This window comes from Podospora pseudopauciseta (genome assembly GCF_035222475.1).
Source record: "Podospora pseudopauciseta strain CBS 411.78 chromosome 2 map unlocalized CBS411.78m_2, whole genome shotgun sequence".
In the NCBI taxonomy this organism is placed as follows: Eukaryota; Fungi; Ascomycota; class Sordariomycetes; order Sordariales; family Podosporaceae; genus Podospora; species Podospora pseudopauciseta.
The window spans coordinates 2259706-2285072 of NW_026946663.1; the positions used below are offsets into that span (position 1 = coordinate 2259706).

The 25367-nt window shown below is 53.9% G+C and overlaps 10 protein-coding genes across 10 annotated transcripts; 6 read left to right on the plus strand and 4 right to left on the minus strand.

The window, feature by feature from the left end:
• Window positions 1-1030: 1030 nt before the first annotated feature.
• Window positions 1031-6660, minus strand: SSD1 (Translational repressor). The gene is made up of 3 exons (XM_062909649.1): window positions 5525-6660; window positions 1482-5397; window positions 1031-1425 (listed from the first exon to the last, which is right to left on the minus strand). Exons 1-3 carry the CDS (start codon window positions 5676-5678, stop codon window positions 1386-1388), a joined length of 4110 nt encoding a protein of 1369 aa, XP_062768457.1. The 5' UTR covers window positions 5679-6660; the 3' UTR covers window positions 1031-1385.
• Window positions 6661-7690: 1030 nt separating this feature from the next.
• Window positions 7691-9386, plus strand: QC763_206050 (uncharacterized protein; the record flags this gene model as incomplete). The annotated part of the gene is made up of 2 exons (XM_062909650.1): window positions 7691-8545; window positions 8607-9386. The coding sequence occupies 2 exons, from the start codon at window positions 7691-7693 to the stop codon at window positions 9384-9386; spliced, it is 1635 nt and encodes a 544-aa protein (XP_062768458.1).
• A 163-nt stretch (window positions 9387-9549) lies between these two features.
• On the minus strand, window positions 9550-11356 carry QC763_206060 (uncharacterized protein). The gene is made up of 5 exons (XM_062909651.1): window positions 11314-11356; window positions 11189-11205; window positions 11035-11162; window positions 10525-10949; window positions 9550-10465 (listed from the first exon to the last, which is right to left on the minus strand). The coding sequence occupies exons 4-5, from the start codon at window positions 10569-10571 to the stop codon at window positions 9790-9792; spliced, it is 723 nt and encodes a 240-aa protein (XP_062768459.1). The 5' UTR covers window positions 10572-10949; window positions 11035-11162; window positions 11189-11205; window positions 11314-11356; the 3' UTR covers window positions 9550-9789.
• Window positions 11357-11469: 113 nt separating this feature from the next.
• Window positions 11470-12502, plus strand: CPR2 (Peptidyl-prolyl cis-trans isomerase B; the record flags this gene model as incomplete). The annotated part of the gene is made up of 3 exons (XM_062905567.1): window positions 11470-12084; window positions 12144-12270; window positions 12331-12502. The coding sequence occupies exons 1-3, from the start codon at window positions 11757-11759 to the stop codon at window positions 12500-12502; spliced, it is 627 nt and encodes a 208-aa protein (XP_062768460.1). The 5' UTR covers window positions 11470-11756.
• A 616-nt stretch (window positions 12503-13118) lies between these two features.
• On the plus strand, window positions 13119-13911 carry RMT1 (type I protein arginine N-methyltransferase Rmt1; the record flags this gene model as incomplete). The annotated part of the gene is made up of 3 exons (XM_062909652.1): window positions 13119-13169; window positions 13362-13559; window positions 13631-13911. 3 exons carry the CDS (start codon window positions 13119-13121, stop codon window positions 13826-13828), a joined length of 447 nt encoding a protein of 148 aa, XP_062768461.1. The 3' UTR covers window positions 13829-13911.
• Window positions 13912-14110: 199 nt separating this feature from the next.
• QC763_206090 (uncharacterized protein) lies at window positions 14111-15790 on the minus strand. Its single transcript, XM_062909653.1, has 4 exons — window positions 15360-15790; window positions 14908-15296; window positions 14608-14853; window positions 14111-14544 (listed from the first exon to the last, which is right to left on the minus strand). The coding sequence occupies exons 1-4, from the start codon at window positions 15458-15460 to the stop codon at window positions 14405-14407; spliced, it is 876 nt and encodes a 291-aa protein (XP_062768462.1). The 5' UTR covers window positions 15461-15790; the 3' UTR covers window positions 14111-14404.
• QC763_206100 (uncharacterized protein) lies at window positions 15362-16728 on the plus strand. The gene is made up of 2 exons (XM_062909654.1): window positions 15362-16158; window positions 16245-16728. The coding sequence occupies exons 1-2, from the start codon at window positions 15913-15915 to the stop codon at window positions 16692-16694; spliced, it is 696 nt and encodes a 231-aa protein (XP_062768463.1). The 5' UTR covers window positions 15362-15912; the 3' UTR covers window positions 16695-16728.
• A 25-nt stretch (window positions 16729-16753) lies between these two features.
• TPM2 (tropomyosin-2) lies at window positions 16754-18181 on the minus strand. Its single transcript, XM_062909655.1, has 3 exons — window positions 17735-18181; window positions 17207-17511; window positions 16754-17138 (listed from the first exon to the last, which is right to left on the minus strand). The coding sequence occupies exons 1-3, from the start codon at window positions 17750-17752 to the stop codon at window positions 16976-16978; spliced, it is 486 nt and encodes a 161-aa protein (XP_062768464.1). The 5' UTR covers window positions 17753-18181; the 3' UTR covers window positions 16754-16975.
• QC763_206120 (uncharacterized protein) lies at window positions 18161-20011 on the plus strand. Its single transcript, XM_062909656.1, has 2 exons — window positions 18161-18570; window positions 18630-20011. The coding sequence occupies exons 1-2, from the start codon at window positions 18225-18227 to the stop codon at window positions 19700-19702; spliced, it is 1419 nt and encodes a 472-aa protein (XP_062768465.1). The 5' UTR covers window positions 18161-18224; the 3' UTR covers window positions 19703-20011.
• A 209-nt stretch (window positions 20012-20220) lies between these two features.
• On the plus strand, window positions 20221-25238 carry SET1 (histone methyltransferase set1). Its single transcript, XM_062909657.1, has 3 exons — window positions 20221-21328; window positions 21437-24572; window positions 24639-25238. The coding sequence occupies exons 1-3, from the start codon at window positions 20783-20785 to the stop codon at window positions 24740-24742; spliced, it is 3786 nt and encodes a 1261-aa protein (XP_062768466.1). The 5' UTR covers window positions 20221-20782; the 3' UTR covers window positions 24743-25238.
• Window positions 25239-25367: the final 129 nt, after the last annotated feature.

The following is a 25367-nucleotide window of genomic DNA, read 5'->3' on the forward strand; positions in this document are numbered from 1 at the left end:
TCAAGGGGATCCCCATTGCATCCGTGATCCCATCCACACCCGCCCACCACCACCCATCACGATTCGAATCCTGTCAAAAGGTTGCCACAGTTGTTTCCAAGTGGCCCATCTGACGTCGAGATCACGGCCAGGTACCGTACTGCAAAGTAAATGTTTAAGCTTCTTTCAGGCCAGCCTACGGTCTAGAACTGCAACACCACAAGCACCTACCTACTTATGTGTGTGTGAGTGGACATTGAATCAAGCCTCAAGCTCTTGACTCGCTGCCCAAAGCCAAGCACAAGGTCCTCCTTCGTAGAATGAATCTGGCAAACAGCTCCCTTTCTCCACGGAGCATTCCATTCCCTCCCTACCTACCCTACCTAAACCACGCCACTGCTAGCTATTAGTTACAGGTAGCTGGTACCGTGGACTCAGACAAACCTCAACCACCAACCTGGAGCTAAACTAAAAAACATCTCTCACGTCCACCCCCAACAGGCCAGCTTGTTTCCATCCCAAACACCGTCCCCCCATCTCTCAGAACCCACCCTCTTCCAAGAATGATGATCTCGGAATTATCAACCTCAGAACCCACCACCCCAACTCTGAAATCTACAATCCCGAGAACCCTTCATCGAACAATCGAACACCCCTCCCCCCCTAAAGCAAGGTCGCATCAAAATCCCACCCACTGCACAACCCCCAACTCATGTTTCCAACCACCTACTACTACTGAAGACAAAATCCCGAGATCCGAACATTCGCATAAACCTCGACCCCCCAGCCCCCAGCCAAGCCCAGCCGGCACTTCAGTCTTCCATTTTTCTTCTCCCTTAAACATCCCGCAGACATTATTTTCAGCCTGTATACCAAGAAAATAAATAAAGGTGTGACACACACAGCCATCTTGAAACCGGAAACCGGCTTTACAATCCACTAACCTACCTACACCAAGCCGCACAACACAACACACAAAAACCTCCTTCCACATCTCGACAATTCACATGCACCAAATATAACGTTAAAATCGCGTTCATTAAACAACTTCCCTACTTGTGCTCATCTCACTGCTTGGCCCCCCCTCCCTCTTTCCATCATCCTAATACTACTCCCCTTCCATACCATCTCCCCTTTTCATCCCAGCCTACCCCCTCAGCTTTCTAGCAATGATGTCCCTCGGCTCTTAACCACCCCCACCATCAACTTCTTCCCTTCACAACTCATTGCACTGATATCCCCCCCACACCGGACCAAATTGTTCCTTCTCCTCTTCTCCATCTTCCATAATTCTTTACATACTATCCACTTAATCTTCCCATCAGACTTCATCTCCATTTCATAACCTCCGTGGTAGCATTGCAATCAATATTACAAAAAAAAACAGTATTGTAATGGCTAACAGATTACAAAGCATAAGGGTTAAGAGAGCGGATAGTCAAGCAACTGCATACTTGTTAGTCATCATGATACTCATTCAACAGCAACAAGAAAAAACTTACGGTGGGCTCTTGCTGAGATCCGTCTTGAGAATGACCGGCACGCGCGTCATCTCGGTAACATCCTGGATGTACTCCCCGCCCTCCTCTCTCAGCTTGAAAAACTTGAGATACTTCTCCTTGTTGGTAAGGCGAGTCTCGGGCGCCTCGGTAACCGGCACCTTGGAATCCGACCGAGTGCGGTGCAGAGTCGACGAAGAGCGAGTAGGCGAGCCGGGCACGCTCTGAGTGGGGCGCTCGGCGAGAGAAGCACCAGCCATGGCCTCGGTGATGTCAGAAGCATTGTCCTCATCATCGTCAAAGAGAGCATCGGCCGATTCGGGCGCAATGGTGCCAGTCTCGGTCTGCTTGCGAGCAGCCTCCTCGCGCTCCTTCTTGACACGTTCAGCCTCCTCGGCCTGGCGGGCAGCGGCCATGGCGTTGGAAACCCTCTGCGAGGCACCGCCAGCCCTGGGCCTCTCGTCCTCGGGAACGTAAGCCGAACTGGGGACACCCTTCTCCCAGTAGAGCTCAAGAACACGCTTCTCCTTTCTGAACTCGGCCTTCTTGAGAGGGAGCTGGTCGCAGTGGACGCGCTTCTCGAAGCCCCAGTCGGGGATGAGCACATCAAACGCCGACTCGTAGACACAGACGACGATACCCTCGCTGATGAGATCGCCGTTGGTCTCCTGGCGGACCTTGTCCATGGTACGGCAGGCCTCGATGTGGACGCTCTGCTCCTGAGCATTCTGAGCAGAGTCCTTCTTGGTGTTGCAAGACTCGACCGTCTTGATGAGATTTTCCAAGTCTTCGGTGTACTCGGTCTCGGTAAGAACAGCTTCAAGCTGACGGTGAACCAAAATGTCGGCGTAGCGCCGGGTGGGGGCAGTGAAATGAGTGTAGAGAGGCACATTAAGAGCATAATGAGACCAAAGGTGCTGGGCAGTCTTGCCAGCAATAAAGTACTTGGCGCGTTGCATCGACTTCAGGAGCAGTGTTTCCATGCCCTTTCTGATGTCAGAATCGTCCACTCTGAACAGGCTGTTCTGGAGAGACCCGCTGCTGGTCGAGTCAATCTCATAGCCCAGAGCGGACATGCGCTCCACAAAAGTCTGCAGACGGCGAGAGTTGGGAGGGGCGTGGCGGCGCAGAAGGGCCTTCTCGGGAAGAGCAGCGGCCAAGCGCTGAGCGACGTAGGTGTTGGTCTTGTGCATGAGCTCTTCAACGAGCTCGGTGGCCAAGCTGCTATCAAAGACATTGTGCTTGACCGGGATGTTCTCATCGTCAAGCTGCTGGAGCAGACGAAGAGGGGCGATAGGCTCACCGCCAGCACCGAGGCGTGCCTCGTGGAACTTCTGGGCAAGGAGGCTGAGAAGCTGGATATCCTTGGCACCAGCAACGGGGTGGCTGAAGCCGGCCTGGTTAGAGAGAGCCTCGTCAATCTGAGACAGCGACAACTTGCCGCCGCTCTTGACAATGCCCTTTCCAATCCAGGTGTCACCTTCGGCAACAGCGCCAGTGTGTGGGTTGACGTGGAAGACAACGCTGACGGTCAAGCGATCCTCCTCGGGAGTCAGGGCACAGTACTCGCCGGACAGCCTGGGTGGGAGAAGAGCGCAGAAACGGTTCATGAGCTGAACGGCGGTGCCGCGCTTCTTGGCCTCTCTGTCGACGAGCGAAGCTGGCTTCACGAAGTGAGTGACATCGGGAACGTGAACACCAATCTCGACCTTGCCATCAGGCAGTGTCTTGACGTGGACACCGTTTCCAAGCTCGGCAGTGCTTTCGAGGTCGAGGGTGAAGACCTTCTCGCCACGGAAGTCTCTGCGGGAGCCGAGGGCCGCCTCATCTTCCTTTGCGATAGTCCAGTCCGGAGGGTTCACACTGCGCAGAACAGCATCGGAGAACTCATCCGAAGAGAAGTTGTTGTCACGCAAAAGAGCATCCGTCTCAACCTTGAGATCACCCATCTTTCCGAGCTTTTCGACCAAAGTACCGAAAGGATGGAGCGAGGTGATGGGCCAGCGCTTGATGCAGGCAACGAAGATCTGGTCGGCGTAGTCCTGGTGCTTCTCAACAAAGTCACGAGGAGCCTGTTCAGTAGGAATGGCAATCAAGGGAACACGCTTGTCAGTAGGCTTGAACCACACAATCTTGGGCTTCTCCTGAGCGCGGTTGTCGTGATGGCGAGAGTTGGACCCATCACGAGCGGCGCGCTCGGCCTCTTGCTTCTCCTTGGTAGCCTGGCTGCTGGGACGGAGGAGACCCAGGGTGCCGGAGAACATCTGACCAGCCACACGCTCAATGACAGCAACAATATGGCCGGCATAAAGAGGCTTGGACTCATCGTTGATCTCCTCCTCCTCGACGAGAAGGAGGCTCTGACCCTCCACTTCAACGTCGTCATTCTTCTTTTGGGTAGGGCGCTGTCTCAAACTGCCGCGGCGGCGGAGGCCGCCTTCGGCGCCATTGTCGTCATTAGTGCTGCCCTGGTTTGTTCCGGCGGTGGACCCAGAGCGAGTGTCGGTGATGTCCTTGCGCTTCTTCTTCTCCTCCTTCTCGCGCTTCTGAGACCACACCTCGTCGACATCAAGGAGCTCGACAGCCACCAAGTCACCCTCAAGGGCGCGGTTGCGATCCTTGCTGCCGCAAATAAAGATATCGGCATCGAGCAGACCATCCTGAGTCGACACATAAGCGTCACTACGGTTCTTCTTGTTGACCCGGAGGATACCCGAAACCAGCTGCCCGTCGCCGAGGAGAGCAGGAAGGGTAGCCTGGGGGAGGTAAGGAGTGAAAAGCGTCTTGCGCTGTTGCTGTTGGGGCTGCTGGGCAACCATTTGAGGAGCATGTTGGCTGGCGCCAAGACCAGCCATGTGCTGGCCGCTCATCTGAGCAATCTGGAGAGCCTGCAGCTGGTTGAGCTGCATAGGGTTGAGCTGCTGACCAGGGAACATGCCGGGGACCATCATCTGCCCAGGGAGCTGCATCAACTGAGGCTGGCCAGCATACTGGAAAGCGCCTAGACCAGAGATGGACTGGTGGTTGATGGACCCGCGGCTGCGATGGCCCGGCTGGAACCCCTGGTTCTGACCGGCGCCGGCAGACTGGTCCTGGCCCTGATTTTGGTTCTGGCTCTGGTTGCGCCAGTTGCCATCAAAGTTCCGAGATCCAGTGCGGGCGTGACCTCCGCCAGCACCACCACCGCGGCGTTGGAGGTCGTCGCCAGAAAAGTTCATACCACCACCACGTCCTCCACGACCACCGGCGCCGACAGCCATGCTCTGGCTGCGGCCATGACCGCCGCCGCGACCGCCACGGAAGGAGGAACCTTGTGCGATCTGGCTGTCGGCTGGGGCAGCAACCGGAGCGGGCGCCGGGGCGGCACTAGCACCCTTTGCGTCAGTTTCTGTCTTTTCAGCAGAGCCCGAAGCACCAGGGGCGGGGAACTGGAAGCCGGAGGTGGTGCGCTTCTGCTGGGCGATTTCGGCGGCCTTCTTGGCGTCAGCGAGGGCTAGGGAGTGACGTCTCTGATGACCGCCCCCGGCGCCGCCACCTCTACCACCACGGCCGCCAGTGTTTTCTCCTCTCTGGGCGGGTTGGAGGTTTTCAAAGTTGCCAAAGGCAGATCCCGAGGCTCCGGCGGAAGGGGCGGGAGGGGGGCCCCCCATACCCATGTTGGGAATAGCCGACTGATTACGGCGATGTGAGAGTGGCTGTGTGGGAGGGGCCAAGGACACATTTTGCTGTTGAAGCTGGTTCGGGAATTGGAAGCCGGTCTGCGGCGAAAGGTTGGGCATGGCCTGCTGGAGAGGGTTGAAGCCGCCTTGGCCCAGAGCCTGAGCGTTCTGCAACATGCCCATGTGCTGATAAGTAGCTTGGAGCTGCTGCTGCTGCTGTTGCAGCAGCTCGATTTGCTGCGCAATGGCCAGTTGTTCCACTGCAAAGAAAAACACATGTTAGCTTGGCTGTTTGTGGCTTGAGGTGATGGTTGGTGAAGGTGATGGTTGGTGAGGGTAATGGTTGATGGATGGCAGAAAAGGGGCGAATTCAGGGGTAGCACTTACTGCCGGGATTCGCATACATGCTCATCAACGGGGTCAACTCCGAAGGGCTACGGCGATGGGCGATATGCAGACGGCGGCCGGTAGGGCCAGGCACACCTCCAGGCTGAGCCTGGGGTTGCTGTGATTGTTGCTGCTGCTGCTGCTGTTGATCCATTGCGACTACTCAGGGGCTGAGGTGCGTGTGGATGGTGGGCAGACAGTGGACAGACGGACAAGGTATGGATGCACGTCGAGTGCGGTGCAAGTGTATGTTGTTGCGATATAAGCAAACGGACAGCGGGAGGCGGATGCAGACAGGAGTAGTCGATAATGGTCGGATGTCGTCGGGTCGTTTTGGTTTGTTGCGTTGCTGCGTTGCGTTGTTGTTGCTGTTGCTGAGCTGTGCGCTGTTCTTTTTGGGGGTTTGGTTTGTGAATGTGGAGATGTCGCCCACGGACGCTGCGGTTGGCAGAGGCAGAAACAGTTTTTTGAATTTCGAGTCCAAATGGGTTAATGAAAGATTGAAAAATGCGTCGAGCTTTGGGGGAGGGAGTGTGGGAGTGGGAGAGGTAGAGAGGGCTTGATGTGTGAGAGCTGCGATAGCTGTTCGAGCGAAGCCTGAAGAGGGGACGGGGGAAGAGAGAGAGGTAGAGGGGAGGTCGGGGCAAGGAGGGTGCGATTGGGAAGACGGGAACCCGGAGGTTGTTGATGACGATGAAGCGAGACAAGAGACAGACAACCTGCTGGAAGAGACAGCGGAAAGGAAAAGGAAGGATACTCCAGGGCGATGGCACAGTGCTTTTGGGTGGCTTCGAAGGGGGAGGGTGTGCTGTGGCAGCTACCGAAAGGGTAAGGAAAGTGGGGTTGCCCAGTGCCACGGCCAGCAAATCCGAATTGAAGGCGTGACGCACCAGCGGCGTCTCCAAGCTACCGTCCCACTATTCAACCCCTGCTCAAGCAAAGACGGATGCAGCCACAGGCCAATGGGCTCCATTCTCCTGCAGCCGATGGGGAACTTCACTTCTCTTTCTACCACCTCACCACTCTGACCGACACTTTCTTCCTAATGATCTGAACATCCTGGAAGAATATAAATTGTCTTGTGGCTGTGGTGAAGCCCTCTCTGTTTCAACCCTCTCCGAGCTTGAAGATATCAGGTTACAGGTAGGTGAGCAAAGAGGGGAACCTGGCTTTTTCTTCTAATCTGGGCATTGCGGGGGGGCGAGACGCACGCACGGCTGTTTTGTGGGACTGGCTTTTCGTCTACAACCTCCTCCCAACTGACAGCTCGGGGACAATCATTGACTGGCAAGACCTGTTCTGATGAACCAGGCTGAGGCGGCACGGTGTTTGGTTGGAGCTGTCAGAACTGTCGAGCTAGCCCTTGATGATGCGTCCAGTCCAGCGCTCTGACTGTCAACTTGTTGCGGCACGAAACCAACATTTTCGGCAGTGTTGGAAGAGATGAACAGGAATAGCTAAAACATTGCATCCGGATAGTCATTTGCCCTACTACTGCTAAATAAAGAGATACATACGATGGCTTTGATCACATCTTTTTGCTGATACCAGACTACAGGGTGGATTGCAATTTGTCTTGATGGAGCCTCTGAGTTCTAGCTCTGTGAAACTGTTTTGATAAGCTCCGATATGTGGCTCCAACTGTTTGTTCCATTGGGGTCCCGGCCCAGCTCTTGGAGACGCTGCACAGCTGGAAGCTCCAAACCTTGGGCGACGTTGAAGCCTGGAGACTCGTACCCGTCGTTCGGAATTATCCACAACACTCGATGCCTTTCTTGTCCCCGCTGATCGCTAGCCTAGTTACATCCAATGCCCCGGTTGAGATGCGGCCATATCTCAATGTCCAACAGGAGCAAGAGCAAGAGGTAGCTGTCAAGGAGCAAGGTAGCAAAGAAGGGTTAGGGTTGTCGACATTTCTTTGTTGGGCAACTCAAAGCAGATCATCTGCTGCAGGGATCATCTTGGAGCAGGAAAAAGTTAAACACCAGGAGGGTGCATCTAACCCCGCGACTTTCTTTCATTCGCGGTTCACGGTTCAGCAAAAGAACAATCAACGTCGCGACATTGACCACCTGTTTTCCCGCGCAACACATCCACCCTGCCAGATCTCTTGATAGACGCCTTACAAGCCATAAGCCGGGCGCGTCCCAGCAACAAAACGGCACGATGCAGCGAGCATCTCCCTCGCCAGCGCGGAGCTACGATGTCGCCAGCCCTCACCGAGCCGATCTCGCAGAAATCTTCAACCAAGACAGGAACTCGCCGGCGCGTCACAGGCAAATCCTCGAGACCTCAAGACAAGAACATACCAGAATTCGAGAGGAGGCCGAAAGGGTGCTGCAAGAGGCTCGTCTGAAGGAGGAAAAAGACCGAGTCCTCGAACAGAGAAGAAAAGAGGAGGAGAGGATCAAAACCGAGCAGGAATTAGCTGCCGAGCGCGTCAGATTAAACGAACTCAAGGCGAAAAAGATTGAGATTCCCCCGTTACTACCAGATCCTGAACCACCAAAACCAGCCCCAAAGCCCACTCCACCAGCAGCTGTTCCTCCAGCCAACAAAGTCGATGAACCAAAGCCGACTTCCGTACTCAATGGAGCCGGTCCGTTCGGGTCAACAGCACCCACAGCACAGCCATCATCAGGCTTGTTTTCTGCCAAGGCGCCTCCAGCCCCGACACCATCACCATCACCACCAGTACCCGCAGTAGCACCAGCTGCTAAGCCAGCAAATTCAGTCCTCGGCATCGGAGGGTTGCTCAATGGGACCAGCCAGACCAATGGTACGGCTGGGACAACAGGGGCAGTACCGGCAGCACCTCCAGTAGCTCCAACGGCTCTAGCGGTACCAACCATCGACAGATATACCGTGATCCACAAGAACCTGAAAGGCCTGCGGAAGATGATGGCAGAACAGGCCAAGACCAACCGGGCCCTGAAAGAGAGAATGGGAGATATGAGGAGAGAACTCAGAAAGTGTATAGGCCAGCTTTCTGCGGGAGCTCCTGGTGTAAACCGGTCGCAGGCACGTACACCAAGGCGAGGACCTTGTCTCAAAATTCGTTTTATGCTAACCGTGTAAACAGCAAACAAAAATTACTAATTTATTGCGCGAGGCACTGGCGAACCAGGTTCAGTCACAGCTCATTGACCCATCAGACTATGTCTTTGAGCCAAGACAACCCGTCGAAGGAGCAGCACGCAACGAGCCAGCACTGCCTTCACTGTTCATCTACCTCCTCAACATCTTCAGCAAAGGCGCCATCTCGCAGTTCATCAACGAAGCCTCAGCGCGACCAGAGACAGCTGACCCGGTAGGCGTCTGTGTAGCCGCTACAATCTCAGAACCGGACTTTCTCTGGCGAGGGAAATCAATGATTGACATTTTGCTGGCCAAGTTCAGGATAGTCTGCCCAGTCCTGTTCGGCTACCGAGGAAGCGAAAAGACCGAGCAAGGGCGAGCAAGACTTGGGTGGTGGAAAGACAGCGGGCGATGGATTGGTGAGCAACAACACATGGACCGGATGACGGGTCTCGGTGCCGGGTTCGCCGCCATCTCCCTCCGCAAGTTTGCCGCGTCCAAGAAGCAAAACCCGTATCCGGCTCGGCATTACTGGACCGCCATGGCGCGTATAGTGAACACGCCGGCGGTTGAGATCAGCAACACGCAGTGTATCGTCCTGAAAGCCATGATTGAGAACTACGAAGGGAAATTCATCGACGCGTATGGCAGCGCCGCGGTTGTCGCTCTGCGGACGGCCCTCGTTGAGTTCCCTGCTAGAGCGCCGACAAAGGGTGCGGCGGTCCACTCGCTTGAAGTGTTGGCTACACTACTTAAGAAGAACACCGGGTTGACATTGGGATAGAAACTGCGGTGGAACCAGAGGGTTCTTTAGAGTGGGGGCTGAGTGAGTTTTGGCGTGTATTAATACCCAGCGGCTGAAAAGGATATAACTCGGGGAATGGGAAAGGGTCAGCATACAAATTTATTATGATATTGCTGGGTGGGAAGTTGTGTTGGGGGAAAAATGTTTGGTTAGCGGTTTGGATTGGCTCAGGTTGAACCATTCTGTAACAGCGTGTGTGTTGTTTAAATACCCTACAAGTGTATAACACAACTCCTAAATAACAAATACCGTCCCCAAACGCCGTATAAACATCGCTGTGACAAGAACCGTAGTCAAGTCCCGTATATCTACGCTGATCATGTGCAAGAACTCCCTGTCTTCCCAAAAAACCAAGTGCCCTACCCACCTCCATCAAAACACCCTATAGAATCAACAGTATCACCAACAAAATCACCAAAACCAATATCAGCACCCCGATACAACAACTACTCAGCGTATCCTCATTCCTCTTCAGGACGTACTTCATCTTGTCCATCCCCGTCTGCAACCTCCCCCCAACCCTATCCGCCAAACCATCCACCACCTCCAACATCTCGGCCTGCTCCTCCAGCTCCCGCCCCATACTATCCGCCTGCCGCCGCAGATTGCCCACTGTTTGGAAGACTCCGTCCAGATGCTGATCCTGCTCCCGCATCATCATGACCTGCTGCTCTTGCTCGAACTGAGCGGCGTAGTCCTCCCCCCTTTCGTGATTGTCAAGATCGGCAAAGGAGGATGGGTCTGGGAGACTGCTGGAGGTCTTGGAGAGCTCCTCGCGCATGTCGTCGATTTCATTGCCTACTTCCTGCACGAGGCGTTTGCGGCGGGTGATTTCTGTTGGGGAGAGGTTGAAGTGGGAGGGGTTGGTTTCGATTGCGCGGATGGAGGCGAGGAGGTCGGATAGGTCTTCGGAGAGGGATTCGAGGGAGGACTGGAGTTCGGCACGGGCGGAGATGAGTTCTGGGGATGGGGTGGTGGTGGTGGAGGAGGAGAGGGAGCGGATGCGGAGGTAGGAGGTGAAGAGGGGGCGGGTGGTTTGGAGTTGGGTGAGGACATCTCTGTGTGTATGTTGTCAGATGAAAGGCGGCGTGGTATGTGTAGGGGGAGGGGGGCATACTGTTGGACTTGGAGGAAGGGGTCCTCTTCACTAGTCGAGGACATCATTTTGAATGGTTGGGATTGGGACTGCGCCGGAGGTTATGGGATTGGTGGCATTTGATTTGAGAGAGGGATAGGATTGTTATATAGGATGCCTTGAAGTCTTGCGACGAGTTGTGGATTTGTTATAAAAAAAAGTCGAGATGTGTTTGCTGGTAACCTTGAAGGATGACGTTTGCTCTGCTCTGCTCTGTTCTGCGCCAAAGAGGTGCCTGTTCACATCTCCAGTTCCCTGCACGCGCGTCTCTACATTCACGCCTGGTGTCCGGCTGCCGGATTGGAGACCCAGATTCCAATTCAACGCTATCCCCTTTGCGTCACGGGACTGGATTGATTGGAGCCTTGGCTGCGCAACGGCATGGTTTTCTCCTATATACTGGCAAGCTAACCGCATCCAGAATAAGTCCCCAGGGCTTAAGTTTTCCAACATAAAAAGGTCTGCAAAACACAGGTAAAAACAGGTCCTTACCGTGCACTTTATCTCTTCCACACGTCCCGGAAAACTCTGGAAGGCCCACGTATAGATAGTCGTGTCAAAATTCACAGGGCCATCAAAGCCATCGAGCCATCAGAGCCGCCAGGGCCAGCCGTCAAAGCCTCAAAACCGTCAAAACTGTCAAAGCCGTCAGGGCCGTCAGGGCTATGGCTGTGAGGTTAGCGATGGCTTCGGCCTACGTGGGTAGTGGTAGTAGTGGTAGTGGTTTGGTTTAAAGAAATCAACATTCAAATTTAGGAAGGGTAGACTTACATATTGAGACCTACTTTTGTGCAGTGTTTTTGGTTTAAACCGATGTCAGGAATCTCTCGTGGACCTTTTGGCCAGGTCTGGTTAGCGTGCCGGTATATAGGAGAAAATCATGCCGTCGCGCAGCCGGGCTCGATGAGTTGGTCCCCTCGCCCCCATCCATTGCCCCGCACTCTCAACCACTCACCTCGCTGTCCCGCCTCAAACCCCCCTGAAGACACCCCCTGTAAACCCGCCCCCCCAAGCTCGGCTCTCACCTGCCGCAAGCCCAAGTTGAAACAGAAACGTAGCTTCAACTGATCGAGGTGGCAGCAACAACAGTCCGAGTTCTGGACTTCTCATTTATTTTCTCTTTTTTCCCCTTCCCCCGCATTCTTGTCTTCAATTGATTCATTCCCTCAACTCTCTCTCCCTCACAGAAACACACCTCACAGAAGCAAGACACAATGTTCAGCCTCAAGCGGGTCGTCCTGACCGCCACCGCCCTCCTGGGTGTGTCGATGGTTGCTTTCTCCCAGGTCGCTGAGGCTGCGAAGGGCCCCAAGATCACCCACAAGGTCTACTTCGACATCACCCACGGTGATGAGCCCCTCGGCCGCATCGTCATGGGTCTCTACGGCAAGACCGTCCCCAAGACCGCTGAGAACTTCCGCGCTCTTGCCACTGGCGAGAAGGGCTTCGGTTATGAGGGGTCTACCTTCCACCGTGTTATCAAGCAGTTTATGATCCAGGGTGGTGACTTCACCAAGGGTGATGGCACTGGCGGCAAGTCCAGTAAGTGTTTTCCGGGGGTTTCTTGAGAATGAGACATGGTGTACTGACTAGAATCGCAGTCTACGGCGAAAAGTTTGCCGATGAGAACTTCAAGCTCAAGCACACCAAGAAGGGCATTCTCTCCATGGCCAACGCCGGAAAGGACACCAACGGCTCCCAGTTCTTCATCACCACTGTTGTTACTTCGTACGTTGAACCTGTCCGAAAATACTTTGGAAGGAGCTTTGGCTAACAAGTCCCCTGCAGCTGGCTCGATGGCCGCCACGTCGTCTTCGGCGAGGTCCTTGAGGGCTACGATATCGTCGAGAAGATCGAGAACGTCAAGACCCAACCTGGTGACAAGCCCGAGAAGACGGTCAAGATCGCCAAGTCTGGCGAGCTGGAGGTCCCCGAAGAAGGTATCCACGTGGAACTCTAAACACAGCGTTATTCTTTACATATACCCTTTTTTGCTTTCATTCTTAGTGCCGTCCGTGTGCCCAGGTTTTGCTGTGCTCCTCATCCGCACCTTGTTTGCTGACCGGGGATGTGTTTGCGTACCCAGGCCACGACGACCAAGATGAAAATCGAGAAACTATCACCTTTGGAGTTCACAAGGCCGATATGAAGGATATTTCGTCATGATATTACACACACGCGAAGCAAAAAGACATGAAATTGATGAAAAAAACACGAGTGCTGATTTATGGGCTTTTGTTCCATTGCGTTCTTGCAGACTTGGATGATGACTCTGCAGAGGTCACCGACGACGTTTATCCGACCGCCCCGATCGAGAGCAGCGGTTGGGCCATCTGTGGCAAGTTTTTTGTCTTTGCCGCTGTGGTGGCTTCTGTTGTTGGCTATCTTCGCCAACGCCACACGCAAAAGTCTAAGAAGGCTCGTTATGAGAAGAGCTTGGCGTAGAGAGGATCGTAGGATTAGTGGGGAGCTGGGCCTGTATAGGTATTCCTTCGTGGGAGACATGACAAGCTGTAGAATAAACTTGGTAAACTTTATGGGCCGAGAGCAACAATTGCTCTGGTTGTAGTCTCAGCATGGTGCTGCTTGTTCTTATTCACTTCATGATTTCGGTTTACATGCATCACGTGGGCACCCCCGTTTCAAGCATCTTAAATTTTTGGGCTTGTCTATCAACCAAAGCACTCACTCATACATCCACACTCACACTCACAACTTAATTCTCCACGACCACATCTAACGACCACGTTTGATAAATACCCGAAACCCGTTTTCGTCGCCGAACGTTACCCCTTTCACCACCAGGTCATTTGGAAAAGAAAACAGCCAAAATGAAACTCCTCACCCTCAACTTCCTCACCTGCGCCGTAAAAACCTGCAAGTCCTCCTCGGACTCGTTTCCCCTCCACCCAAAGGACGCCGAGCTCGCCTCGGACGACGTCGACGTCAACCCGGAGCTGTTGGTCAACTTGCTTCCAAGACTGGACTGGAAGGCGCTCAAGACGACGTCCGCAGAGGTATTTCTCCCTTCATGCATCTATCCGGTATAAGACAAAACTTCAACCCTACTGACAGTGAGTGTGTATAGCTCGGCTTCCCCCAACTCCCAGACTCCCCACCAACCATCGAACAACTCCAATCAGACGACAAGTTGTTGAAAGACCTGCACTCGCTGCTCATGGAGACGAACCTGATGGAGGGCAAGCTCGTCTGCGGGGTGTGCGGGCATGAGTATGCCGTTCGGGAGGGGATTCCCAACTTTTTGCTGCCGAGTCATTTGGTTTGAAGTTTCTTCTTTTGGGTGGACGGACAGTTTGAGGAAGAGCGGGATCGATATTGGGGGGAAAGGCAAAATATCACGATTGGGCCCGGAAAAATCGGTGCATATGGTAGAGAAAATAGCTGTTTGCTTATGGGAATGTGATGGCATATGGGATGGTGGTTAGGTTGTTCATCTTGTTGATACCAAAAAAAAATTGCAAAAGGTTCTGAAACACAACCTTTTCCTGATTTTATCATTGATTACTGGGAAGGACTCGTTACTTCAAAAGTCAACGTGCAATTCCCACTCTCATTCTCCGTTGTCACTGACACCAACCATATTCAGACAAGAACCGAGTATGAAAATGCCACAATTATGCCCTCGCCCAAGCCATTCCCAACTATCATAACTCCGTCCAGGCCAACAAAATGTAGGCCCTAAAGTAATAAACAAGACCAAAAAAGGAAAACGACGAAACATATCTATGCTACAAGAGTTACACAGTTCTTCCAATACAGCCCATCCATCCAGCCATCCATCCTCCCTTCTTCATTCACAGTCATACCCATACACACCCACCCGCACTTACGCCCAGTATGTTTACTGCTGCTTCTTCTGCGCAGCCGGCCCCATCTCCTTATCAAACGCCCCATACGACACCTCCAAACTAGCAAGCGCCTTCAGCCCAACCGTCAGAATAGCCAGCACAATCACCAGCGTGATCAGCGCCATAAAGATGCCTATTTTTTGTCATGTCAGCAACCCACTCCCCCCCTTTTCACTTTCCACTTGTAAAGACTTACCAGGAGTAAAAAACTGATACTTCTCAAACAAACCCCTCGTATCCCTCTCCGTCTCATTCCCCCTCCCATTCACCACCACCCCCTCAAACTCACCATCCAACCCCCTCTTCAAATCCATATGCCCCGTAGCCACCCCGTCAAACTCAGACCTATAAGGCGGCAACTCAGCCGGATCCGAGAAAACCATAACAGTGTACCCCTCCCCCTCTTCATCAAGGGCAGACATCCTCTCCCCAAGTCTGTAATCTACACCAACCAATGTCAGCACCGCCCTTCACAGTTTGCCATGAAAGAACATACCATTGTCCTCCAGAATCTCCACCCTCTCCTTCTCATCCCCCCCAACAACAACAGGAGGAAGACCCCTCATCCTCACCTCCAAAAGCTGCATCGCTCCCCCCTTGACATCTTTGCAGGACTGGGCGACCAGCTCCTTTAGCTCGGTAGCGGAAATCTGCCCGATAACCTCTGCTACGCTAAAGGCGGACTTTGTGTTTTGGGCGCGGGTGGCCTTGCAGAGGTTGGGGGTGTGGAGGCAGTGTTCCGAGGTGCGAATGTCTGCCGCGTGGAGGTTGGGTTGGGAGATGAGGATGTACTTGTCTGTTGGGCAGCCGGAGAGGAGGGACTTGATTGTGGAGAGGACTGAGGAGGATGTTTGGAGTTGGGGGTTGGAGTTCGGGGTGGGGAGGCTGTAGAGGGAGAGGGGGGGTTAATATTTTGGGGGATATGGCAAGGGGGAATAGGAAACGTACTCGGCGGAGGAGAAGAGGATAAAGGGCGCGGAATCGGTAAAGGCGTTGACGCTGGTTGCTGCTGTGCAGGCCAGCAGGGTGGTTGCTTGGCTGATACGCATCGTGTTGTTGGTGTAGGTGAACAAATTGGCTTCAACCGGGAGATAAGTGAGGTGGACTTGGCCCCTCTGTCGTTGTCTTGAATCGCGAGGGGTGTTCGATCTTGTATGGTCAGGAAGGTATTCAACACAAACGTCGCGGATGGAGGAAGCTGTCTGCGACAAGTAAGGTATGCAGCTGGCTGGGATGGATGATGCAGCTCAGTCTCGCTCCCGTCGTATCCACCAAACCAAGCCAAGACAGGCGTCACCACCAACGGGCCCCCTGCCTGCCACCCGCTGCTGCAAACCAGGCGGTGTGGGGCGGCAAGAATCCCGATAACACCAGCCCGCGCCGTTAGCGAAAAGTTACAGGGGATCAATATCGCCAAAATTACAGCTGCCGGGCCATCAACTCAACCTTCTCAACATCCCACCTCCATCCCGTCACAACCACCCCCCAATTCCCCCCCAAAATGGACGGAACCGCCGCCATGTTCGCCCAACCGGGCATGTTCATCCAGCCCCGAGTCCGCAAAACAGCCCCTCCACCCCCCAAGAAGCGCAAAGTCCAGCACGCCGTCGAAGAAGTCACATTCGACCGTACAGCCCGCGAAGAATACCTGACCGGGTTCCACAAGCGCAAGCTAGAGCGAAAGAGACACGCGCAGCAAATCGCCGAGCAAAAGGCCCGGGAAGAAAGAATTGAGACGAGGAAGCAGGTGAGGAGGAGCAGCAAACTTTTGGTTTTCATGGGAATATCTAAAACAGCCTTATTCTGACATGTGTGTGTCTACTACGGTAACAGATTAGGGAAGAGCGCAAACAAGCCCTTGAAGAGCACGTCCAGACCATTCAGCAAATTCTCCGCGAAGCCGAGGCAGCCGGGACAGGTACAGCAGGCAAAGACGGGGAAGAGGACGAGGAATGGGGCGGCCTCTCTGACGACGAGGTGGTGGAGGCGCCCATTGACATGGAGGAGGAGTACATTGACGAAGACAAATACACCACTGTTACCGTCGAGGCTGTTAGTGTGGACCGAGACGGTCTGCACAAACCAAAAGCTGTCTCTACTGACGACGACGAGGAGTCCAAAACAGAGAAGCCAGAAGACGAAGACAAACAAGCGACCAAGGGCGCGAAGCGTCCCAAAGAGCAAAAGAAAAAAAAGAAGTTTCGATATGAAACCAAGTTCGACAGACAGCTCACAGAGAGAAAGCAAAAGACCAAAAAGAGGAAGGCAAGAGGGGTGGAATAATACAGACACGGCAGCAATAAACATCTTCAGGGGATTGCGGTACCATGACCACCATGTGCTTGGGGTAATTGTGTGTGTTTGTGTTGTAAAAAGCCGCAAAAACTAAATACTGTAGGCAGTGGGAAAACCAGTCCAAACATCCTCCTTCTGTCTCCATCAATCGACATACGGCATTGAAAACCTCACACCCGAGAACCACAGCCCGAGCATGTTTGTGAAGAAAAGATGCCGCCGACGAGACCTGTCCCGTACCCAACAACAGCAAGCTGGATGAGCGCCGCTTAGATGTTGCCAATCTCGTTTTGGAAGTCCTCCAGCTCCTTCTGGACGGTGGCGTACTTCTTGGCCATCTCCTCGTACTTAGACTCCCACTGATCGCGCTCCTGCTCGAGAGCCTGGACTTTCCGCTCGAAGTGTCCGGCCTTGACGTCGGTCTGTCGCAACCTATGGTGAGGTAGATGAGGTTAGCATTGGTCATGACGCCGAATAGGGGTAGACTAGAGGCGGCATACTTCTCGTTGGCCTCGCGCAAAGTCTTATCTGCTTGCTCAGCCTCTTCCTCGAGAAGTTGGAGTCTCCGAGTCAGCGTTTCGTTCTGGGTTCCGTGCTGCGCGCCTTCGCTGGCAGCGCTCTTGAGGTCCTTGACCTGAGTTTCGTATTTCTCTACCTCGGACTCTAGAACGCTGTTCTTGTGCGTAAGGGAGATGATCTCCTGCTCCTTCTGGAGGTTCTCCTGCTCGAGCGCCTTGACCTTGGCCTGGAGCTCTTCGACCTTGGCAGCAGATTCCTCAGACTCCAAACGGAGCTGGGTCATTTTCTATGAGTTCACATGGCGCATGTTAGCTCGCTGGAGCAAAACAGAGCCGTTGCAACAACATCCGTGGGCAAACCACAGCAACGACACTGGCACCGGCACCAGCAACACCGAAACACCAAATGGCGGTCTCTCGTGATGGTGGTGGGTTGTAGTAGGGGGGAACCTGATGGTGGGGCGCCAAACAAGGGTCCATCTCTCGAATGTTCCAAGACACTCAACTCACCTCCTTGATGCGATCCATGGTGGTGTTGGGTGTGTGGAAAAGGTGGGTTTGGTTGTAGAGAGGAGGACGAGTTGTTGGTGTTCGAGAAAGAAGTCGCGGGTTTGCAGATGTTCAAGTTGAAAGTCGGATGTGTTGGGCAATAAAAGGAGAGGTAAGTGGGTGGATGAGAGCTGGCAAATGTTGGTGGATTAGGTAGGAAATGAAGACAAGGAAGTGCCCCTCACCTGGCTCACCCTCCACCCCCCTCCACTCCCTCCTCCTGGCCAGCGGCCGCGTTTCCATTTGCTGCCGACGGGTGGCAGTCACTTGTCTGATCACCACCCCCAGCCTAAAAGGTGGGGCACTGTTGTCGAGCTGCACCAAGAGCATTCGGCTGCTGCGCCGTTGCTCTGCCAACCAACTTGTTCTTTTTATGGATGCTGGGGGACAGAGTGAGACGCGACCAACCACTGCAAATGGAAATCATTCCACCCTCTTTGTGAAACGGGACATGCTAAACGACCTCCAGACTTCGGACAACAGCAACAGCAACCACGACGCACACTCGACACTCGACAATCGCCAGCTGGGAGGCTATTCCCAGATTCAACCCGCTGCGACAATGCTGGCAGCCCACCACGACCAGGAGAATGTGTACGTGCACCAGGCCGGCGCCTCTAATAAACAGCTGGGAGCCAAAACCCCTGGCGCCCGCTATCCGAAAACCCCCCTGAAAATCCCACTCAACGACGAGAATGCCAACCACGGACTCGGAGGAGGCAAAGGAGGGCTATTGCAGACCAAGGGAAACAATGGATTGGTAAAATCGGGCAAGCAGGCCTTGGTGACGCCAGCGGGTGAGCTTATTTTCTTGCTTTTGCCATTTGTGCATAGTTCTTCGCTGACAAACGTGCAGCACCCCAAACTGGTCGAGCCCCTCTCGGGAACAAAACCACCAATGGCAAGGCTCGGGCAACTCAGAATACCCAGGGCGGGAAGGGAACTGCTCTCAAGACACCGGGACAGAGGCCGACAACTGCTCAACGACCAAAGCAGGCTGCGCCCCAAACTGGGCCAGCCAAAGTCGAAGTCCGTGCCGATGTTCAGCCTCCCATTAAGGCCGATGACGAGGTCGAGTACTGTCCACCAAAGCCTAGGGACTTGCCTTACGAATCCGATGTGCTACCCGATGGCGTATTAACATTCCAGGGGTTGAAGCCTGAGAACCTCTTCAACGACTACTATCGGTACTACTTCAATCGTGTGGATGGCCAGGGAAAATCGGCCTTGGAAAGGGAAATGGAAGAGCGGCAACAGCGAAAGTTTGCGCGTGGTGATGAGCAGATTCGCTTGGACATGGAGGGGTTTGACTGGAGCGTGGGGGATGCCCCAGAGAGCCGTGATGTATTTCAGAAACGGCAGGAGACCATCAAGGTGGAAGCTATCCCGGTTGTCAAGAAAGTCACTGGGTTGGGCTCAAGACCGCCATCCACAATTGCCTCCCGTAGAGCAGCCTCGGCTCTTGCTGCACCAATCAACTCCATCCGCGGTGCGCCTGGGAAGACCGCGATATTGGCTCCTAAGCCGCAGCCACGAGGCTTGCTGTTGCCCAAGAGAAAGCCAGCCGACAACATTCTCCAACCTGGTACATTCACGCGGGATACGGCATCTTCAATAATAGCCTCGCGCGATACACTCGGCTACAGCAAGGGCCGTTCTGCCTCTTCAGCAATTCATGGGAGAAAAGAGTCGGTCACCCGAATGCCAGAGGTAGCCCCAAAACCTCGCCCCTTGAGCCGCTGTCTGAGCACAGCTTCTTCTGGTTCTGATGCGACGATAACGCCGGCTCGTTTTGCCCAGTCTTCGCAAGACTGGAAGAGACCCGACTTTCTCTCGATATTTGATGTGGAGGACGATGACAGCGCTGCGAGTACAGCAGTGCCCCAAGTTGATGATGAGGAAGAATTCCAAATGTCCACAGACTTTTAGACAGCAACTCGATACAGGCATATTCATTGGAGTAAGGGTTGGCTGTGTTCGGATATGGCGTTGGAAGCTGGTTGCACGGTTTCTAGCATCAACTGGGCTTGCTGGGTTTATGGTTGTAGGGGTGTTTGTTTTTGGGTTTATGTTTGAGACTACGGATGTGGGAAAGGGTAGGGAATCAGCACTGCGGAATTTGGCGTTATCCAATTTGTGTCTCTTACTTTGTAATTGATAGGGTCCAACAAGACATTTGCAGGAAGGCTCTTTCCAAACAAAAGCATTGCTGTACGAATAAAAATAAACATAAGATGATGTCATTGTGACTTCTCTTGGTCTAACTCTGTGATTCCTTTTCCAAGTCAACTTAACTGTGTACAACTACCCGACTCGTTGCGTGGCAGCCACATCTCCGCGTAACGGAAAGTCGTGACCTGGAGGCAGCCTGGTCAATGACCCTGATGACCCCTTTTGTGGATTCTCAATGGATGCCCCATCAACCCCTTTTCACCAATCTTCCAGAGCTAAAAGACTGTCACGTGCTCCTCGCCAGGCCGCCACAGCTAGAATCAGGGCAGGACAGCTGCGCCACCACGGCCACCCCTTCCACCAGCTACTTACGCTTGGGCCATCCAGGCACGGGCATTGGCGCTGAATGCCAACCGTTTTAGGTTTAGCGAGACAATGGCTCGCGACTTCATCCTCCTGAACATTCCAATGTCTGAACTGCACCTCTGCCTTTGACAAAGAATCGTGCCGTTGAGCTCAATCATCACAGCGTCTTCTCGGTCGCCAACAGCAGCGGATTGTCGACATCCATCTCTGCCGCCGCCAGAGTTCATTTACCCGTCTTCGCCAAGCATCCAACACCGCCCATCCTTTTTTTTGCGGCGCGGTCTCTGAGATCCTCCCTCCCTTTGTCGGCAAAACTTCTGTCGCGTTGAGGGCCCCCGTGCGCGTCATTTCCGGCCACATCGCACCTCCTCCAAGTCCACCTTCATCCATGAATGGTATCCCTCCGCGCCGTCGCTTCGAGATATGATGGTTGGAGGACGGAGGGAGCGATAACAGGTATTCTCTCTCGCAATGACTCGAGCTCCTGGCGCGAGTTACGCTCAGTTCTTTCCTGCTGCCCCCCGGGTCGTTGCCAGGGACCGGACAAGGGATCGGGAAGATCGCGAAGGTCCCAAGGGAAGCACCCTCGATTCGTCGCCTTTGCCAGATGATACCACCAACGGCCACCTCACCTCGCTAGGCCCCGCGGAATCCTGTCCACCTCAGCAGGACAGGCACATCCACCCGAGCGCCATGGCCGGCACGAGATTTTCGAGCAGCCAGCTCACCCCTCCAGCTTCCAACGACTCCCCCTCATCCCATCTCTCATCAGCTGCCCAGCAGCCGTCGACGACCGTGCGAAACACCAACGGGTATCACGGTCATGTTCCAATACAGAACGAACCGCTCCAGAATGGCACGTCGAGTGTTCTGCCTAGCGTTCCCGAACGCACCTATGCCCGAGACCCCTCACGCCCGATTCAAACCGTCGTGTGCACATATGATCCTCTCATGGATAAGAAGCTGCCGAGCGGTGAAAGAATGAAAACAAAACCGAAATATAAGGAGTTTGGATTGGTATGTACGCCCGATGCTCATATATACTGGAGAGAGGGGAGGGGAGGGGGGGCGGGGGGGGGGGCGTCGTCTTGCTGTGTGATATTGACTGGCTAATACCGCGCACAGGACGGTCAAGATGACGCTCCCCCCCAAGATCCCCGCCTTGCAAAGGGTGGCCGCCTCGGTTACATCAACGTCGACTTCCACCATGCGAAGGCACGCCTGCGCCAGACCCCCTACAGTCTCAAGCAGTACAAATACGACCCCAAAACGTCTTGCGGGCCCGGCCCTCCGACACAAATTGTGGTTACGGGGTTCAATCCTATCACCCCTTTCTCGACGGTCACCACCTGTTTTGCTGCTTTTGGAGACATTGCTGAGAGCAGCAACAAGCTACATCCCGACAATGGTAGTTACCTTGGTTTTGCAACCTTTAGGTACAAAGATACGAAGCCGAATAGGTCGCGGCCTCAAGTCATTAGTGCCGCCGACGCAGCAAGAAATGCGGTCCGTGCCATGAATAACAAGCAGATTGCAGGGCGCCTTGTTCGAGTCGACTTCGACCCTGACGGAAAGAAGAGCTCCGAAATGCTCGTTCAGGCCATCCGAAAAGACTCAGAAAGGCACAACAGTGTCCCATCGACGGCGAGACCTATTCCTACAGGCCCACGGGTTAGTGTCCCAGGACCTCCTCCTACTGCGCCGCGAGGTCCAGCTGCCCACAGAGCACCACCACCTCCGCCTCCTATTGCCGGTCGGGGAGCGGGAGCGGGACCAGTGCCAGTGTCAGGACCGCCATCAACTAGGCCCGTGTACGTGATCGAGACTGAGAGCGTCAAGGACACGATCCGGGAAGCGCCCTACATCTTCGTCGCCCACGAGTACGTTCCAGTCCAGCCATCCACGGTCATGCACATGAGGAAGCGCCTTAAAGTGTACGCCATCGAGACTATTCGCGCCGATAAGAGTGGCTATTACGTGATTTTTCACAACAGCGACCGGGGTCGCCACGATGTTGAACGTTGCTACAGGGCATGCAATCGGACACCTTTCTTCAATTACCTTATGGTCATGGAACTCAACACCTACGGGTCGGAGGGCAGGGGCTCAAGGACATCTCGAGAGCCTCGAAGACACAGTCGAAGTCCTGAGCGCAGGCGAGTAGACGACCATCGATCACACCGTGACCACGACCGAGGCCGACGTGATGAGGATCGACAGAAACGGGAGGAACAAGACCGACGAAAGCGTGAAGAGGAGTCACTGCTAAAGGAAGAGAAGGATCAAAGAGCCAAGAACTTCGATCCTGTAATCGAAGCTACCAATGTGGTAATCCAACAGATGAAGGAGCAGCTCATCAGGCACATTCGAACCAAGATTGCGGCGCCAGCCTTGTTGAACTTTCTTGATCCTGCCAACCAGGTGGCCAGCCGACGGAAGCACAACATTGAAGACCCGCATTCCTCCAAGCTCTCGATCACTTTTGACGACTCCGACACCAAATCACCGGTTGGCACACCGAATTCCAGAGCGGATCCAATCGAGAGGCGAACTGGTCGACTGGACGTGTCTGCGCTTCCCCGAATTCGCAAAGCGAAAAATGCTGCTCTCAACGCCCGCAAGCATGCCTTCAACGACCCCTTTGCGCGCCACCGACCTCCCACCCAACGCTCGACGTTTCGATCTCTTCATGACCGCCTGCAGAGCGATAGCGATGATGACTCGGATGACGAGGTGGATCACAGGTATTTGAATGTTCGGAATACCGATGAACCTGAATCTCGACCTCGTAGCCGCTCGTCCACGGATGACGAGGCTACCAAGGAAGACTATGCGTCATGGGGCCCGGCTGAGGAAGATTCGATGACGGAAGCCAGCTTTGCGTTGACTGACGGGCCGGCTCTTCCCCGAAAAAGAAAGCTGGACTTGCAGATGGAGACGGCTATCAAGCGGCAGAAGAAAACGGACGAGGAGCTTTTCGGAGTCACCATCAACCGCGTCGACCCAGGTTACCCCTCGAGAGAGCTTTCGCCGGAGGATATTGTGCTCCCCGATGCCGAACCCTTGGAGGAGAGGGACACTGATAGTTCGCGGATGCCGACACCTGTTCCTCAGGGGGCCAAATCCAAAAAGAAGGCCACGAAAACCAAAAAGAAGTCCAAGAAACAGATTTTCGAGGAACGTGAAGCCCTCAAGCGTCAGCAGGAAGAGATCTTTGAGAAGGAGGCCTCTCTGGCTGCGGATGAGGTCGAGCCAACACCCGATGCTGAGCCTGAACCGGGCATCAAGGAAGCTGCTCTTGACGAGGAGCCAGATGTCGAGAAAGGAGAGAAACCTCGGAAACTGGACCTTGATGAGAAGATGTATCCGTCTGAGAAGGTTCGCGCATTTGAGCTTCCTTCGAACTTCATTCTTAACGAAACTTCGCTTCGGGCTTCGGTTCTGCCTGCACTTTCCCACGCTGATCTGCCGAATCTAGAAAGATTGAAACAGAGACAGGGGAGTGGACATCTGGAGCAACCTCAGGTCTGGGCGTGGATGCGGGACCGTGTTCGTGAGCTAAACTCACCCGATGGTTCGAAGGATACTCCTTGCAGCATTGGCGGCTACTATGTCCCCAATACAACCGGCTGTGCCAGGACCGAAGGTGTCAAAAAGATTCTCAACTCTGAGAAGTCCAAGTACCTGCCTCACCACATCAAGGTCCAGAAAGCCCGGGAGGAGAGGCAGGCGCAAAACGGGAAGTCGGGCAAGGACTCGGTCCTGGCTGCCGCAGAAGCCGCAAAGTTGGCGGCGGAGAGCCAGGTTGCTAGAGGCACCTCGCGTGCCAATCGGGCGAACAACCGTCGTTTTGTGGCTGGTCTGCATGACCAGATAAGGGGTCTCGGCCAGGATTCGGACGCCTTCAGGTTCAACCAGCTCAAAAAACGGAAGAAGCCCGTCAAGTTTGCTCGGTCGGCCATCCACAACTGGGGACTGTACACTATGGAGAACATTCCCAAGGACGACATGATCATCGAATATGTGGGCGAGGAAGTCCGGCAGGTGATTGCAGAGCTCCGGGAGGCGAGATATCTCAAGAGCGGCATAGGTAGCAGTTATCTCTTCCGAATTGATGACAACACGGTCATCGACGCGACCAAGAAGGGCGGCATCGCGCGGTTCATCAACCACAGCTGCATGCCCAACTGCACGGCCAAGATCATCAAGGTGGAGGGCAGCAAAAGGATTGTCATTTATGCCCTCCGGGACATTGCTCAGAGTAAGTTTACATCTAATAAGCGACTAGTTTTCCATGATGTGATCATTGGCTAACCTTTTGCTCCAGACGAGGAGCTAACATACGACTACAAATTCGAGCGTGAGATAGGAGCTACGGATCGCATTCCCTGCCTATGCGGAACAGCGGCTTGCAAGGGCTTCCTCAACTAATGCCTTTAATGTCTTTTCACCCTTGCCCTTTTCTCAGGCATCTTTCTTTTTCTCCAAAAAAAAAAAAATCACCATGGGTCTGGGTTTGGCCACACTTATGGCAGGCGCACGGCTATTCTTTGTCCAAGGAGGAAAAACTGGAGTCCATATACTCAGGGCGCGCGGATAGGGCTTATTTCGGGGCAGGCGAAAGCGGCCAGGCAGGCTTCTGAGCAGGTTTGCCCTCTCACTTTTGAGGCTTATTCACCAAGCATTTGACAAGCGATTTCAACTTTCACTTTATGCCCGTTTCATCATGACTTGGGTACTTGATTTTGTTCTTCCCCTCCTTTCCCTTTTCTGGAGCTTATTGATTGGGCTTACTTGTGATAAGGCGGTGCACGGATATGATAATAAAGTCAACGTTGGAGATGTAGACGAAAAAGGATGGGGAGCAGGCAAGCAATGGGAAATGATGCTGGCTACCGCAAAAATCCCTTTTGCTTTGATATCGTGGCATACATGTACATAATTGTAAGATTTAAGGAGTCTGGTGAGGGAGATTGTGGGAGGGGGTATCTAGGCTTGGGATTCGCATTGGGTTTATGGAGTTTGCTGATTAAGGGAATTGGGATTTTGGAAGAAT